The 14,255-nt window shown below is 45.3% G+C and overlaps 1 protein-coding gene across 1 annotated transcript in view; it reads left to right on the plus strand.

Annotated features, from left to right (window-relative positions):
• Nucleotides 1–14,255, plus strand: part of LOC126101443 (lysosome membrane protein 2-like) — a 225,405-nt gene that overhangs the window by 115,201 nt on the left and 95,949 nt on the right. The window contains exon 2 of the mRNA XM_049912098.1: nt 2,481–2,572. Coding sequence (XP_049768055.1) covers nt 2,481–2,572 — 92 coding nt within the window. The remainder of the gene's footprint in view (nt 1–2,480; nt 2,573–14,255) is intronic.

Genomic DNA, 14,255 nt, shown 5'->3' on the forward strand with positions numbered 1-14,255 from the left:
AAATACTGGTCTGGACCGCCATTTCTTCCAAAGGAATCATTGGTCCATTTTTCAGATCCGAAACGAATACTGCATCACGCTATCTGGACATTCTTCGTGAATTTGTGGCGGTACAAACTGCCTTAGACGACACTGCGAACACCTCGTGGTTTATGCAAGATGGTGCCCGGCCACATCGCACGGCCGACGTCTTTAATTTCCTGAATGAATATTTCGATGATCGTGTGATTGCTTTGGGCTATCCGAAACATACAGGAGGCGGCGTGGATTGGCCTCCCTATTCGCCAGACATGAACCCCTGTGACTTCTTTCTGTGGGGACACTTGAAAGACCAGGTGTACCGCCAGAATCCAGAAACAATTGAACACCTGAAGCAGTACATCTCATCTGCATGTGAAGCCATTCCGCCAGACACGTTGTCAAAGGGTTCGGGTAATTTCATTCAGAGACTACGCCATATTATTGCTACGCATGGTGGATATGTGGAAAATATCGTACTATAGAGTTTCCCAGACAGCAGCGCCATCTGTTGTTGAAAATTGTAACTACTGTAATTTCGAAAGTTTGTCTGCCTGAAAATGTACTGTTGTCCCAAGCATATTGCAACAAACGGTGTATTTCTATCGCTGCTCATTTAGTTTTTATTGCCGTTTCAAATATACCGGTCATTTTTGAAACACCCTGTATGATTTACGCGGGACCCTAAAGTGAGGAGTGGGGAGTTAGACAAGAAGCATCTCCGACTGCTCGGAGTACGTAAAATCTCTGGACGTATTTCATGTTATGTGAGTGGGAGAATGTTGGTGTTGCGATCGATATTTGCTGGTGTAAGGACTGTAGAGTACGAAGACTGAAGATGTTGTGGCGTAGTCTATAGGATATACACAACAGGTCATTAAAATTGCTACACCAAGAAGAAATGCAGATGATAAACGGGTATTCATTGGACAAATATATTATACTAGAACTCACATGTGATTACATTTTCAAGCAAATTGGGTGCATAGATTCTGAGAAATCAGTACCCAGAACAACCACCTCTGGCTGTAATAATGGCCTTGATACGCCTGGGCATTGACTCAAAAAGAGCTTAGATGGCGTGTACAGGTACATCTGCCCATGCAGCTTCAACACGATACCACAGTTCATCAAGAGTAGTGACTGGCGTGTTGTGACGAGCCAGTTGCTCGGTCACATTTGACTAGACGTTTTCAATTGGTGAGAGATCTGGAGAATGTGCTGGCCAGGGCAGCAGTCGAACATTTTCTGTATCCAGAAAGGCCCTTACAGGACTTGCACTATGCGGTCGTACATTATCCTGCTGAAATGTAGGGTTTCGCAGGGATCGAATGAAGAGTAGAGCCACGGGTCGTAACACATCTGAAATGTAACATCCACTGTTCAGAGTGCCGTCAATGCGAACAAGAGGTAACCGAGACGTGTAACCAATGGCACCCCATACCCTCAAGCCGGGTGATACGCCAGTATGGCGATGACGAATACACGCTTCCAGTGTGCGTTCACTGCGATGTCGCCAAACACGGATGTGACCGTCATGGTGCTGTAAACAGGGTCTGGATTCATCTGAAAAAATTACGTTTTGCCATTCGTGCACCCAGGTTCGTCGTTGAGTACACCAGCGCAGGCGCTCCTGTCTGTGATGGAGCGTCAAGGGTAGCCGCAGCCATGGTCTCCGAGCTGATTGTCCATGCTGCTGCAAACGTCGTCGAACTGTTCGTGCAAATGGTTGTTGTCTTGCAGATGTCCCCATCTGTTGACTCAGGGATCGAGACGTGGCTGCACGATTCGTTAGAGCCATGCGGATAAGATGCCTGTCATCTTGACTGCTAGTGATACGAGGCCGTTGGGATCCAGCACGGCGTTCCGTATTACCCTCCTGAACCCACCGATTCCATATTCTGCTAACAGTCATTGGATCTCGACCAACGCGAGCAGCAATGTCGCGATACGATAAACCGTAATCGCGATAGGCTACAATCGGAAACGTGATGGTACGCATTTCTCCTCCTTACACGAGGCTTCGTAACAACGTTTCACCAAGCAATGCCGGTCAACTGCTGTTTGTGTATGAGAAATCGGTTGGAAACTTTCCTCATGTCAAGCACGTTGTAGGTGTCGCCACCAGCGCCCTGAAATGCTAATATTTGCATATCACAGCATGTTCTTCCTGTCGGTTAAATTTCGCGGCTGCAGCACGTCATCTTCGTGGTGTAGCAATTTTAATGGCCAATAGTGTATATAGGACTGATAGGTAATGTTTACTTCGTGGGACTCTAACACTGAGAGACATTCTGCATAGGTCCCACGTCAAAGTTAATTTTGTTGCTTAATATACCGAGTAACATAGTGAACCAAAACGTTGGACTTTTCTTCAGGTGTATATCTTTTTTAGATTTTCAACGCTAACTGCAAATCTTAGTACTGAGCGTTTAAGCAAGACAGTTTCTTTGCTTTCACAGGCACGCTGCTCCTTAGTATTCTGCTGGCGGCCAGCCTGGGTGGTTCCGTCTTCATGTGGGCCCACGACGTCTACAAGAGGACTCTTCAGGACGTGAGTACTGCCCAAAGAACTACGTAGTGGTAGCTCATTGCTCTTTTCGACGTAAAGAATACGCAGACTACTTCCTCTTGTTGTTACTAGATTGAGTTCTTGAAGCAGAGTAGAATTTGACGCTATAGGCATCAGTACTACACTAAAAACTTACACCATCTTCAACATGAATCAACAACAGCTGCACGATTTCACAATGTAGTTCCAGTCCCGTACTTCAGCGCGCTTCTACCATGTGTGAAGCCGGACTCCGGAACTTTCTCCATCTCCTATCCAAACGAAACTCCAGCAGTCCACCACCCGACAACGGTATCCTCCCGTCAGAGACGGTTTGAGGCCCAAGCGACACAAGCCATCGCTTCTGACACCGAGTTGTAAGGAGCGCCAGAGGCGCCACAGCTGTATAAGATTTCTGTACAGGACGTATCACTATCATTACCGGCCGCTTCGGGCGCCAAGTTGAGAGGGACGCCGGAGTGCAAGATACGTATACATTGCGTAGCAGGGGAAACAGACACGGGTGAAAGTGGAGGAGGGGGAGGAGGGGGTGCCAAATGATAAGCTGCTTAGGAGGAAAAATGTTCTCGAACCGCTCTGCCGTCCTGATAACTATGTATTCCATAAGATAAAAACACTGTCCGTTTTTCGCACTGTGGGGCTCCTTTGTTTGGTTCGAGACAATATGTTTCGGCCGAATGCATGACAACAGGTGGCCAAAATTAATTTGAAGAAGGAAGAGAAGACAGCCACTTGGAATATGGAACGCAGTAGTTATCTGTGAGGCAACGGCGTCCAGAGATCTTCAGGAAGGAGATTGGCGGGACAGAAAGACGTGCAAAATGGGAACCGGGAACCAGCGGCAGCCGTAAATAACAAAAATGGTTCAAATGGCTCTAAGCACTATGGGACTTAACATCTGAGGTCATCAGTCCCCTAGACGTAGAACTACTTAAACCTAACATCACACACATACATGCCCGAGGCAGGATTCGAACCTGCGACCGTAGCAGCAGCGCAGTTCCGGACTGAAGCGCCTAGAACCGCTCGGTCACAACGGCCGGCCATAAATACCACTCGCCTTGTTATTGTGAGAAGACAGTACAGTATGAATTTATTCCTTGTTCCCCAATTAACCAGTATTACTATCCTTCAAGTTAGGTCCTAAAATGATTCCGCGAGGTACTGGATAGGAACAGCCTGCACTGTGATTATCACAATTCACAAACGCTTGGTGTTTGCACTAGTGTCAGATTTTATGCCTGTCTGCATATTTCTATTTGAGATTCGTAACTGCTGTTAACCAAAAATTTCTGGAATTTTGAATAGAACAAATGCTTCTTTTTGTGAACCACTGTATTCCATTCGTGTGCTGTATTTTCCCAGTACAACCCGAAATTTCTTTGTCAGGTACGAACCTAACGTATCGCTGAATTAGTTTAGCAGTCCCACTGTTGTTATTTACATCTCCTAGCTTACAATATACAGTGTAATATCAGTTGTGTATATAGATACAACAAAAATCTAATATTACTTATTGTATAAAAAACATTACCTAACAAAGAAAGCTCGTCCACAAAAAAAATCACTAGCAACAGATAACTTGTTGTCACTCCGAAACGCTCTCTTGTTTTGATTCAGAATCACGTAAGTAGGCCTGCTCCTCAGTAGTTCACACTGCAGTGGCAGAACGGATGCTGCTACTAGCGCCAAATGTCTTAAACAGCTCTTTGTCCGGCACAATCCGCAACTCGATACTACCTGACTTTCTCCCACACAAGTTGCACGTGCGTAACAAACTGTAATGTTACAATGTGCATTGCATCTACATCTACACACATACTCTGCAAGCCACCGTACGGTGCATGGTGGCTGTTATTCTATACAACTATTAGTCATTTCCTCACCTCTTCCATTCGCAAATAGAGCGAGGAAAAAACTACTGTTTTTATGCCTCCGTATGGGCCCTAATTTCTCATGTCGTATCTTCGTGGTCCTTAGGCGAAATGTGCGTTGTCGGCAGTAGCATCGTTTTGCAGTTAGCTTCAAATGCCAGTTCTCTAAATTTTCTCAGTAGTGTTCCTCGAAAAGAACATCACCTTTCCTACAGGGATTCCCATTTGAGTTGCCGAAGCATCTCCGTAATGCTCGCTTGTTGTTCGAACATGCCGGTAACAAATCTAGGAGTCAGCGTTTGAATGGCTTCGATGTCTTCCTTTAATCCGACCTGGTGGTGATCCCAGACACTCGAGTAATACTCTAGATTAGGTCGCACTAGCGTCCTATTTGCGGCCTCCTTTACAGATGACCAACACTTTCCTAAAATTCTCCCAATAAACCGAAGTCGACCATTCGCCTTTCCTACCAGAATCCTCACATGCTCTATCCATTTCATATTTCTTTGTAACGTTGATCCCAGATATTTAAACAACGTGACTGCATCAAGCAGGTCTCTACAGTCCTTGAAGAATCTTGCCCTGCTGCATCACCTACCTCCATTCTTCTCTGTCCATCGCCTTCCTTCTCTAATTTCTTACTCCCATCGCCTTTATATCTTCTTCCATATCGTCCAGCCACCTTTTCCTGGGCCTACCTCTTCTCCTTCTCCCGTCACGTTTCTCCGTGAAAACTGTCTTGACGCTCCGAGTTTCTGGCATACTCTGTACATGCCCTGCCCATCTTATTCTTCCCTGCTTAATTTTAACATCTGTCCGAAAAGTGTTTGTAGTTCTACATTTGTCCTTACTCTCCTGCCATTTTCCTCTCTCATTGCTCCAAAAATTCATCTCAGTATCTTTCTTTCCCATCTCAATAACCAGTTCTCCTCCTTTAATGTCAATACCCAGCCTTCTGATCCGTATACTACTATAGGTCTCAATATGGTCGTGTATATTTTGATTTTTGTATTCCTACTAACATTCCTGGAATTAAATACATTCTGCAAGGCAAAACAGCAACGATTTCCACCCGCTATCCTTTATTGAATTTCTACTAGTACTTTATTGTCCTCCGTTATTACTAATATTTAAACGTTTTCACTCTTTCATATTTTTTGCCGTTCATTACTACTGAATTCTTTTGTCCGTTTATATTGGGCTCCCCCATCACCATATACTTTGTTTTGTTTATGTTTACCTCTAAACCAACTTCTCTTGCTGCTTCCTCTAACGCATCGAAGTTCCCCTTTAGTGCCCTTACATTCTTTGCCATTAATGCTACATCATCCGCATATGCTACCATTTGAACTTGTCGATTAAGTATTGTTCCTCCTGGGTTTATCGGCATTTGCCGCATCACCTTTTCTTAAACTACATTAAATAGCATTGTGGAGATCACATCTCCCTGTCGTAACCCCCTCCATACTTAGAATTCACCAGACAGTTCTTGCTTTATTCTTACTTTACACACTGTTGTTTTCATAGGACGCTACTAATGCTGTATTCAAACATTACGGTTTTTGTGTACTCATCCGCATTAACTTACATTTTTCTATGTTTAAAGCTGGCTACCATTCGTCACACTAACTACCAATTTTGTCTAAATAATCTTGTATCCTCCTACAGTCACTCAACTTCGACACCTTACTGTTAACCACAGCATCATCAGTAAACAACCGCATATTGCTCCCCACCCTCTCTGCCAGATCATTTATGTATATTGAAAATAGCAACCGTCCTGTCACACTTCCCTGGGTTACTCCAGACAATACCCTTATTCCTGATGAACACTCGCCGCCGAAGACAACATACAGGGTTCTGTTACTTAAGAAGTCTTCGAGCCACTCACATATCTATAAACCTATTCCATATACTCGTACCTTCGTTAAGTCTGCAGTGGGGCAACGTGTCAAATGCTTCTCGTAAATCTAGAAGTGTGGAATCTGCCTGTTCGCAGTATATCATGTGAGCAAAGGGCAAGCTGAATTACGCGCAACCCATACTTTCTGAAACTGTGCTTATTCGTTGACATAAGCTTTTCGGTCTCTAGGAAATTAATTATAGTCGAACTCAAAATAAGTTCAAAAATTCTGCAGCATAGCGATGTTTAGGATATTGGTCTGTAATTTTGCGGGTCTGTTGTTTTACCCATCTTGTATACAGGAGTCACTTGCGCTTTTTCCCAGACTTTGCACTGGCCGAGAGATTCGCGATAAATGCAAGCTAAGTAAGGGGCCAATGCCGTAGAGTACTCTTTGAAAAACCGAATTGGGATTCCATCCGGACCTGGTGACTTATTTGTTTTCAATTCTCCGTTGTTCGTCTACGCCAGGGATGCTTATTACAGCATCGGGTATGTTTGCACGCTTCTCCAGCGTGGACAATTTCTTAAACGCAAAATTTAAAAGTTTGACTTTCATTTTGCTATATTCTACTGCCACACTTGACTGGTCAGCAAGTTACTCGCTGGAATTACATTGGAAAAGTTTAATAGTAACTAACCCTTATTATTTAGAAGGCTATAAGAAAGTCCTGTGGAGTTATGGAATGAAAACTGCCGCGTATGTCTCATAGGATGCATAGCAAACACATTGAACTATCAAGTTGACAGACGATGATTATGGTTTGTAGACGTGGATTCATACCTGTTTTCATCATCGATTTAGAAAAATATTAGTTCCTCCACGTTCGGAGGTTGGTGCTATTCGTCGGATGCATTCATTTAATGAAACGCCGCTTCAGTTGCTAACAGGTACGTTGTTAAGTCCACGATCGGTTTCGGCCATTACAGTCAGACCATTTTCAAGTGGGTCTGTAAACTGTGATGTTAAGAAGCAACGTCAAATTCTTAATAAAGTATTTATTAGCAACTGATGTGGCTTTCATTAATTTAGGTGAGTATTTTGGTGGTTGCCTCTCTCTTACTCAAGTTATCGGTACATAAACTCTCAACATGAAACATTGTTGGAACATATACTGCACAGCTTATGGTTTGATGAAACATGATCGTGTCTTTACTTCTCGCTGTAAGGGTACAGCAGTCTTGTAGTAAACGAGGAGGAGTGTGAAGCAATTCTCAAGTGGGAACGTTTCATCAACTCCGAACGGAACAGATGCCACAGAAAATAAATACGCGAGTGAACTGGCTACGTAATCTTTGGCGACGGGGCAGTTGAATAAATAGTTCCCCGTTAACTTGCCATGTGATATTTGGAATAGAATCCAAAGCTTTCGATGACTTCCTCCATCATCGTAGTCAGGGCCTAGGTCTGACTGTTGCGAAACTGACAAAGCTGCTACTTTTATGCCCAGAGGACGGTATTCGATTGGCTGGATTGCGACTTGATGACATCACGGAGATTCCGCATGTTGAGTTGGTGCCCTCTATGTCCGTAAACTGCGTTTGCAATTTCTGTCCAGCGTCGCTTGTGCTTGGGTATCGCAGGAACCACGCAAGAACTTTCGGGGATGATTATTCCAAGGAACGCTTGGATAAGGTTTAATAGAATAAGAACAGGCCGTGCTAGATGCACTTCCATGAGGCATAGGTGAAGTATACCGATATCTGCGTCTTCTGTGAGGAACGTGGACAAGCTGAAGACCTATTAGTGCAAGAGTGGAAAGAAACATCAAGGAGCTATGAGAAATCTGCAGTCGATCCTATCATTACCTGGATGACTACACTGATCATAAAAATTTAATATAAAATTGCATTACTTCCAGAGATAGTGTTTGAAAATGTGTCAAATATCCCTACAGGAGCTAGTATTGGTTAAAACTAGAATAAAAGTTCGTATAATGTTATGTCCGGGAACCAATATCTGTCGAGATACGGACAATTTCACTTGTGATGAGTGATGTGTAGGCTGTCTTACTGTTGCAGTTCATAGCTCATGTCTGAATGGATATAATTTCCTGGACACAGGCGTTGATACCAGTCATAGCAGCGCAACGATCTGCTACGTAAGACAGTTGAGGTTGTGCAGCCCGCACAATATGTTACCAGAACAAGAGCAGTGATTCCGCGCAGTGTGAACAAACTTTACTGTAAACAGGACAATGGGAGCCTACTATTCCACGAGGGAAATGGCAGACAGGACATTCTGTTAGGGCTTAGTCAATGGCAGAAACCGCTAGACTCGTGAACTGTATGCCGAACGATATCCACAACGCGCCATCCCATCTGCTAGAGTGTTCAATGGGCTGTTCCGGTGACCTGTAGACAACGATTTGCAACCGGATCAGCGGACTGCGACAGGGCTCACTCAGTTTGCACGCCAAAAATGGAGGAGCAGGTGTTGCGACATGTAGAAGATGGCAGTGCAACAGGTGTGCGAGGAACTCGAGTTCTGCAGGCAGCAATCATCTTCTTGCGTGGTAGTTCTATACGAACAGTTGCTTCCTCCCTTTAACATGCAACACGTGCAAGCTGTTCGTCACCAGACCACCCTGCCCGCTTACAGTTCCGCCATTAGCATCTACAACAGATTGCTGAAGATCCGCAGTTCACTGCCTGCATTTTATTTATAATGAGGCAGGATTCACAATAGATGACACAGTAAAGTACCACAACACGCACGAGTGCGCACATGAAAATCCTCGACGGGTCACTAAGGCGAGGTGTCAAGATCGCTTCAGTATGTATGGGCGCAAATTATCGGTGACAGACTCTTAGGACTACACACTTTATCAAACATTAGCAGGTGCTGCGTATCGCCGATTTCTGCGCGGTGAAAATGGTTCAAATGGCTCTGAGCACTATGGGACTGAACATCTGATCTGAGGTCATCAGTCCCCTAGAACTTAGAACTACTTAAACCTAACTAACCTAAGGACATGCCGGCCGCGGTGGTCTAACGGTTCAGGCGCTCAGTCCGGAACTGCGCGACTGCTACGGTCGCAGGTTCGAATCCTGCCTCGGGCATGGATGTGTGTGATGTCCTTAGGTTAGATAGGTTTAAGTAGTTCTAAGTTCTAGGGGACTGATGACCACAGATGTTAAGTCCCATAGTGCTCAGAGCCTAAGGACATCACACACATCCATACCCGAGGCAGGATTCGAACCTGCGACCGTAGCGGTCGCGCGGTCCCAGACTGAAGCGCCTAGAACCGCTCGGCCACAACGGCCGGCTCTGCGCGGTGAATTGGCGGCCCTGTTCGGGAGCGTTACCCTTGCAAGAAGATAATGGCTGACCCCGAACTGATTCGGAAACAGGCTTCTTGATTCCCATTAGCTGTTACCGCATTTATACGCCAAGGGGCCCGGGTTCGATTCCCGGCTGGGTCGGAGATTTTCTCCGCTCAGGGACAGGGTGTTGTGTTGTCTTCATTATCATTTCATCATCATCAGTGGAAGGCAACGGGAAACCACCACTGGAATCACTTCCCTAGACGCTCATGCGGGGGACCTTTCTGACGAGGCTTCCCCCATGACAAGACCTGCCGTAAAGCAGAACACAAAGGATTTACATGCAGTAGTAATGGTTAAAAATGTTTGATATTCGCATAATGTAAGTACCAGCAAATTTGCAATTTCCAAGCATAATTAATAAAATTATAGTGGTAGGAAAAACTTATAGCAGATGTTTTGAAGATATTCATACTGGATAATGGTTAAATTAGACAGTTTTCTGTTTGTTCTTTCCCGCATTTTTTTGGGAGTAGTTTTCTCCTCACTTCTCATTGTAACGTAAGTTTCAGTTTCAGCAACGTTTAATGTCTCTAACAGATGGAAAATGTTGGGATGGGAAGAGTAAAATTGAGCGCTCAGTTTATAATGGAATGCCTCACAGCAGTTAATAGTCCGTTCAGGACTTCGAGGGTTGCCCAGAAAGTAATGCATCGCATTTTTTTCTTCAACAATTCTTTATTGAACGTAATGAGAATTACACACACGAAGGAATGGTGTTTTATCTGTACATCATATTTTTTCACATAATCTCCATCCCTTTCTATGACCTTCTTCCAGCGCGAAACAAGGACGTGTATGCCCTGTCGGTACCAATCCTTGTCCTGGTGGCGGATCCAGTGCTTCGCTGTGTCAATCAACTCCTCATTGTCCTCAAAATGTCTTCCACGAATGGCATCCTTTAACGACCATAACAAGTGGAAGCTTGTTGCAACATGTGAGGTGTGACAGCTGTGGATGGTCTCCTCGAGCGCTGCAAATTGTGGAGCACCGCCGAACCGTCTTCTGATAACATCACCCTCCGTGCCCAGCAACTAACTGTACATTGGTCGACAGCAGATGCTCCATAGACTTTGCACAAGCATTTGTAAATGTTCCCCACAGTTTCTTTCTCTGCAGTGAGAAATCCAATGACGGCACGTTGCTTGTAACGTACATCCCCTACAGACGCCATTTTGAAACTGTCCTGCAGCTACGCTATCTGTCGGAAGTGACGGAAACTTGGCGCGCTCACTCAGGAGGCTTCAAATAATACATCACGTTTCACATTCGTAGCATTGTTTCCAGCTGAGGAAGAAAAAAAGCGGTGCATTACTTTCTGGGCAACCTTCGTACTACTAAAGTCGGCCCCCATAATCTGGGGGGAGGTCGCTGTCTGGAAGAATATCATCCAGATGTTGATTATTATGTTTGGGGGACGTTAGGTCTTCAACGAAGCAACTTCAATTTTTCTCGAGGACAGGAGGGGCAGTTCAATCAAAGTTTTCAGAAATCTTCCAATTTCAGATTCCTTTGAATTAAAATCATTTGGCAATCCCATTGACTGGATCTTTCTCCACCATGTCTGCCCAAGATGAAATCTGCAGCCCTGTATATTCGTTTGGGGTCAAATACAAGTAATTTCCTGGTGAACTGCCGTCTCAAAATAAATATATACAGGGTGTCCCAGCTATCTTGTCCACCCAAAATATCTCTGGAACAATAACAGCTATTGGAAAACGACTTTCACCGGTATCAATGTAGGGCTGGGGCCCATGAATGTACATATTTGGAAACATTCTAAAACGAAAGCATATGTGTTTTTAACACAAATTTATGTTTTTTTAAATGGACCTCCTGTATTTTTTCTTCAGCAATCCATAGCATGACAAAGCACATACACAATGACGTTTATTGCATCGCAATATTCCCATTACATCCCGAGATATTGAGACACGAAGTTGACGCTTGAAACACCCGACATTCGCTGCTAGCGCACGTTCTGAGGCTCAGGCGTGAACCCCATGCTGCCCGTAATCGCGATGGTCCGAAACGAATAATACGGTCTGCTGCCATCCTCTTGATAAGTATGGAGGTGTGATTACACATGTCAATCACATCGCGGTTACGGGCAGCATGGAGTTCACGCCTGAGCCTCAGGACGTGCGCTAGCAGCGCATGTCGGGTGTTTCAAGCGTCAACTTCGCGTCTCAATATCTCGGGATGTAATGGGAATATTGCGATGCAATCAACGCCATTGTGTATGTGCTTTGTCATGCTATGGATTGCTGAAGAAAAAATATAGGAGGTCCATTTAAAAAAAACATAAGTTGTGTTAAAAAACACATATGCTTTCGTTTTAGAATGTTTCCAAATATGTACATTCATGGGCCCCAGCCCTACATTGATACCGGTGAAAGTCGTTTTCCAATAGCTGTTATTGTTCCAGAGATATTTTGGGTGGACAAGATAGCTGGGACACCCTGTATAATGTGCGGGTTGGTGTTATATGCAATCAAGGATTCAAATGGTTCAAATGGCTCTGAGCACTATGGGACTTAACATCTGAGGTCATCAGTCCCCTAGAACTTAGAACTACTTAAACCTAACTAACCTAAGGACATCACACACATCCATGCCCGAGGCAGGATTCGAACCTGCGACCGTAGCGGTCGCGCGGTTCCAGACTGAAGCGCCTTTAACCACGTGGCCACACTGGCCGGCTGCAATCAAGGACAAGGCTTCCTTGCAAGTTTCATTTTTTAGGTTTCAAAGCAAAAAAAATACAAATGAGAAATAGTTTTTTTTTCATTTACCCTGTGAATTACAAATATTTGGTGGAACAGCTTAGGGCAACTCCTGAAGGTCCCATCTATAAATAAGTTCTCAACACTTTCAAAAAGTCCAAACTGCTTTGGCATGAGAAACCCACAATACTCTTTCCAGGGTCATTCACGGTAAGTTGTTGGGCAACTTTGAAAGATTGCGTAATCGAGTACCATTAATATTTTTCCTTATTCGAAACAAATCCTGAGTTGTGAGAGTGTCAGTATCACCGTTAGAGCTAACGCAAGGTGTATGTTTGGAGGGGCCTTCACACAAATTTTCTTCAGCCTCTTCTCTTCACAGAATTACTAACTCTCTGCCGGTTTAATATACAAGAGTCATGCTCTTCATGATTGTGGTCCAACTGAAAACCGACGATACAGCTTAAATAATTTAATTTTGCAAAACACTTACATGTTCTCCTCGTACACTTTATCTACCAACGTCATCGACGAGACACTTGTGGAAACAGAATTTATGACCGTCTGCCACCAGTACTTGCTATTATATCAAGCTCGCCGCTCACACACAGTGCACTGACTATGCACAGGCATGAGTGACCTGTCTGCGCGGCCGTGGAATGGAGTAGCGAAGCGCCGCCAACTGAAAATGAATGTTACTGTTCGGCGAACTTATCGAAAGCGGGAAACAGGTCTTTTACTATTCGACCGCAGGGGCCTCAATACGGCAGCAGCGAAGGCAACTTCCGTGGCTTCTGCAAGACGGGTCGCCACCCCATTTTCTACTGATCGAGCAACTGGATCATTCCATGTCAATTCAACTAATTTGAGACAATGTTCCAGCTGATAGTCTCAGATTTGGCTGAAATTTAGCACACCAATGCTACCAAGTGTGGAACACTCATGTACAAAATTTTAAGTTCCTCTGCCAATTAGTTTCAGAATTATGGCTTGTAAAAGAAGGTGGCGTGGCCCGAAAATTGTAACCCGCATCTGGCAATCTATCTTCAGACCTAATTTCAGGTCTTAATAGCTTTGGAACTACACTCCTGGAAATGGAAAAAAAAACACATTGACACCGGTGTGTCAGACCCACCATACTTGCTCCGGACACTGCGAGAGGGCTGTACAAGCAATGATCACACGCACGGCACAGCGGACACACCAGGAACCGCGGTGTTGGCCGTCGAATGGCGCTAGCTGCGCAGCATTTGTGCACCGCCGCCGTCAGTGTCAGCCAGTTTGCCGTGGCATACGGAGCTCCATCGCAGTCTTTAACACTGGTAGCATGCCGCGACAGCGTGGACGTGAACCGTATGTGCAGTTGACGGACTTTGAGCGAGGGCGTATAGTGGGCATGCGGGAGGCCGGGTGGACGTACCGCCGAATTGCTCAACACGTGGGGCGTGAGGTCTCCACAGTACATCGATGTTGTCGCCAGTGGTCGGCGGAAGGTGCACGTGCCCGTCGACCTGGGACCGGACCGCAGCGACGCACGGATGCACGCCAAGACCGTAGGATCCTACGCAATGCCGTAGGGGACCGCACCGCCACTTCCCAGAAAATTAGGGACACTGTTGCTCCTGGGGTATCGGCGAGGACCATTCGCAACCGTCTCCATGAAGCTGGGCTACGGTCCCGCACACCGTTAGGCCGTCTTCCGCTCACGCCCCAACATCGTGCAGCCCGCCTCCAGTGGTGTCGCGACAGGCGTGAATGGAGGGACGAATGGAGACGTGTCGTCTTCAGCGATGAGAGTCGCTTCTGCCTTGGTGCCAATGATGGTCGTATGCGTG

Source organism: Schistocerca cancellata, chromosome 9, assembly GCF_023864275.1.
Source record: "Schistocerca cancellata isolate TAMUIC-IGC-003103 chromosome 9, iqSchCanc2.1, whole genome shotgun sequence".
Classification (NCBI taxonomy): domain Eukaryota; kingdom Metazoa; phylum Arthropoda; class Insecta; order Orthoptera; family Acrididae; genus Schistocerca; species Schistocerca cancellata.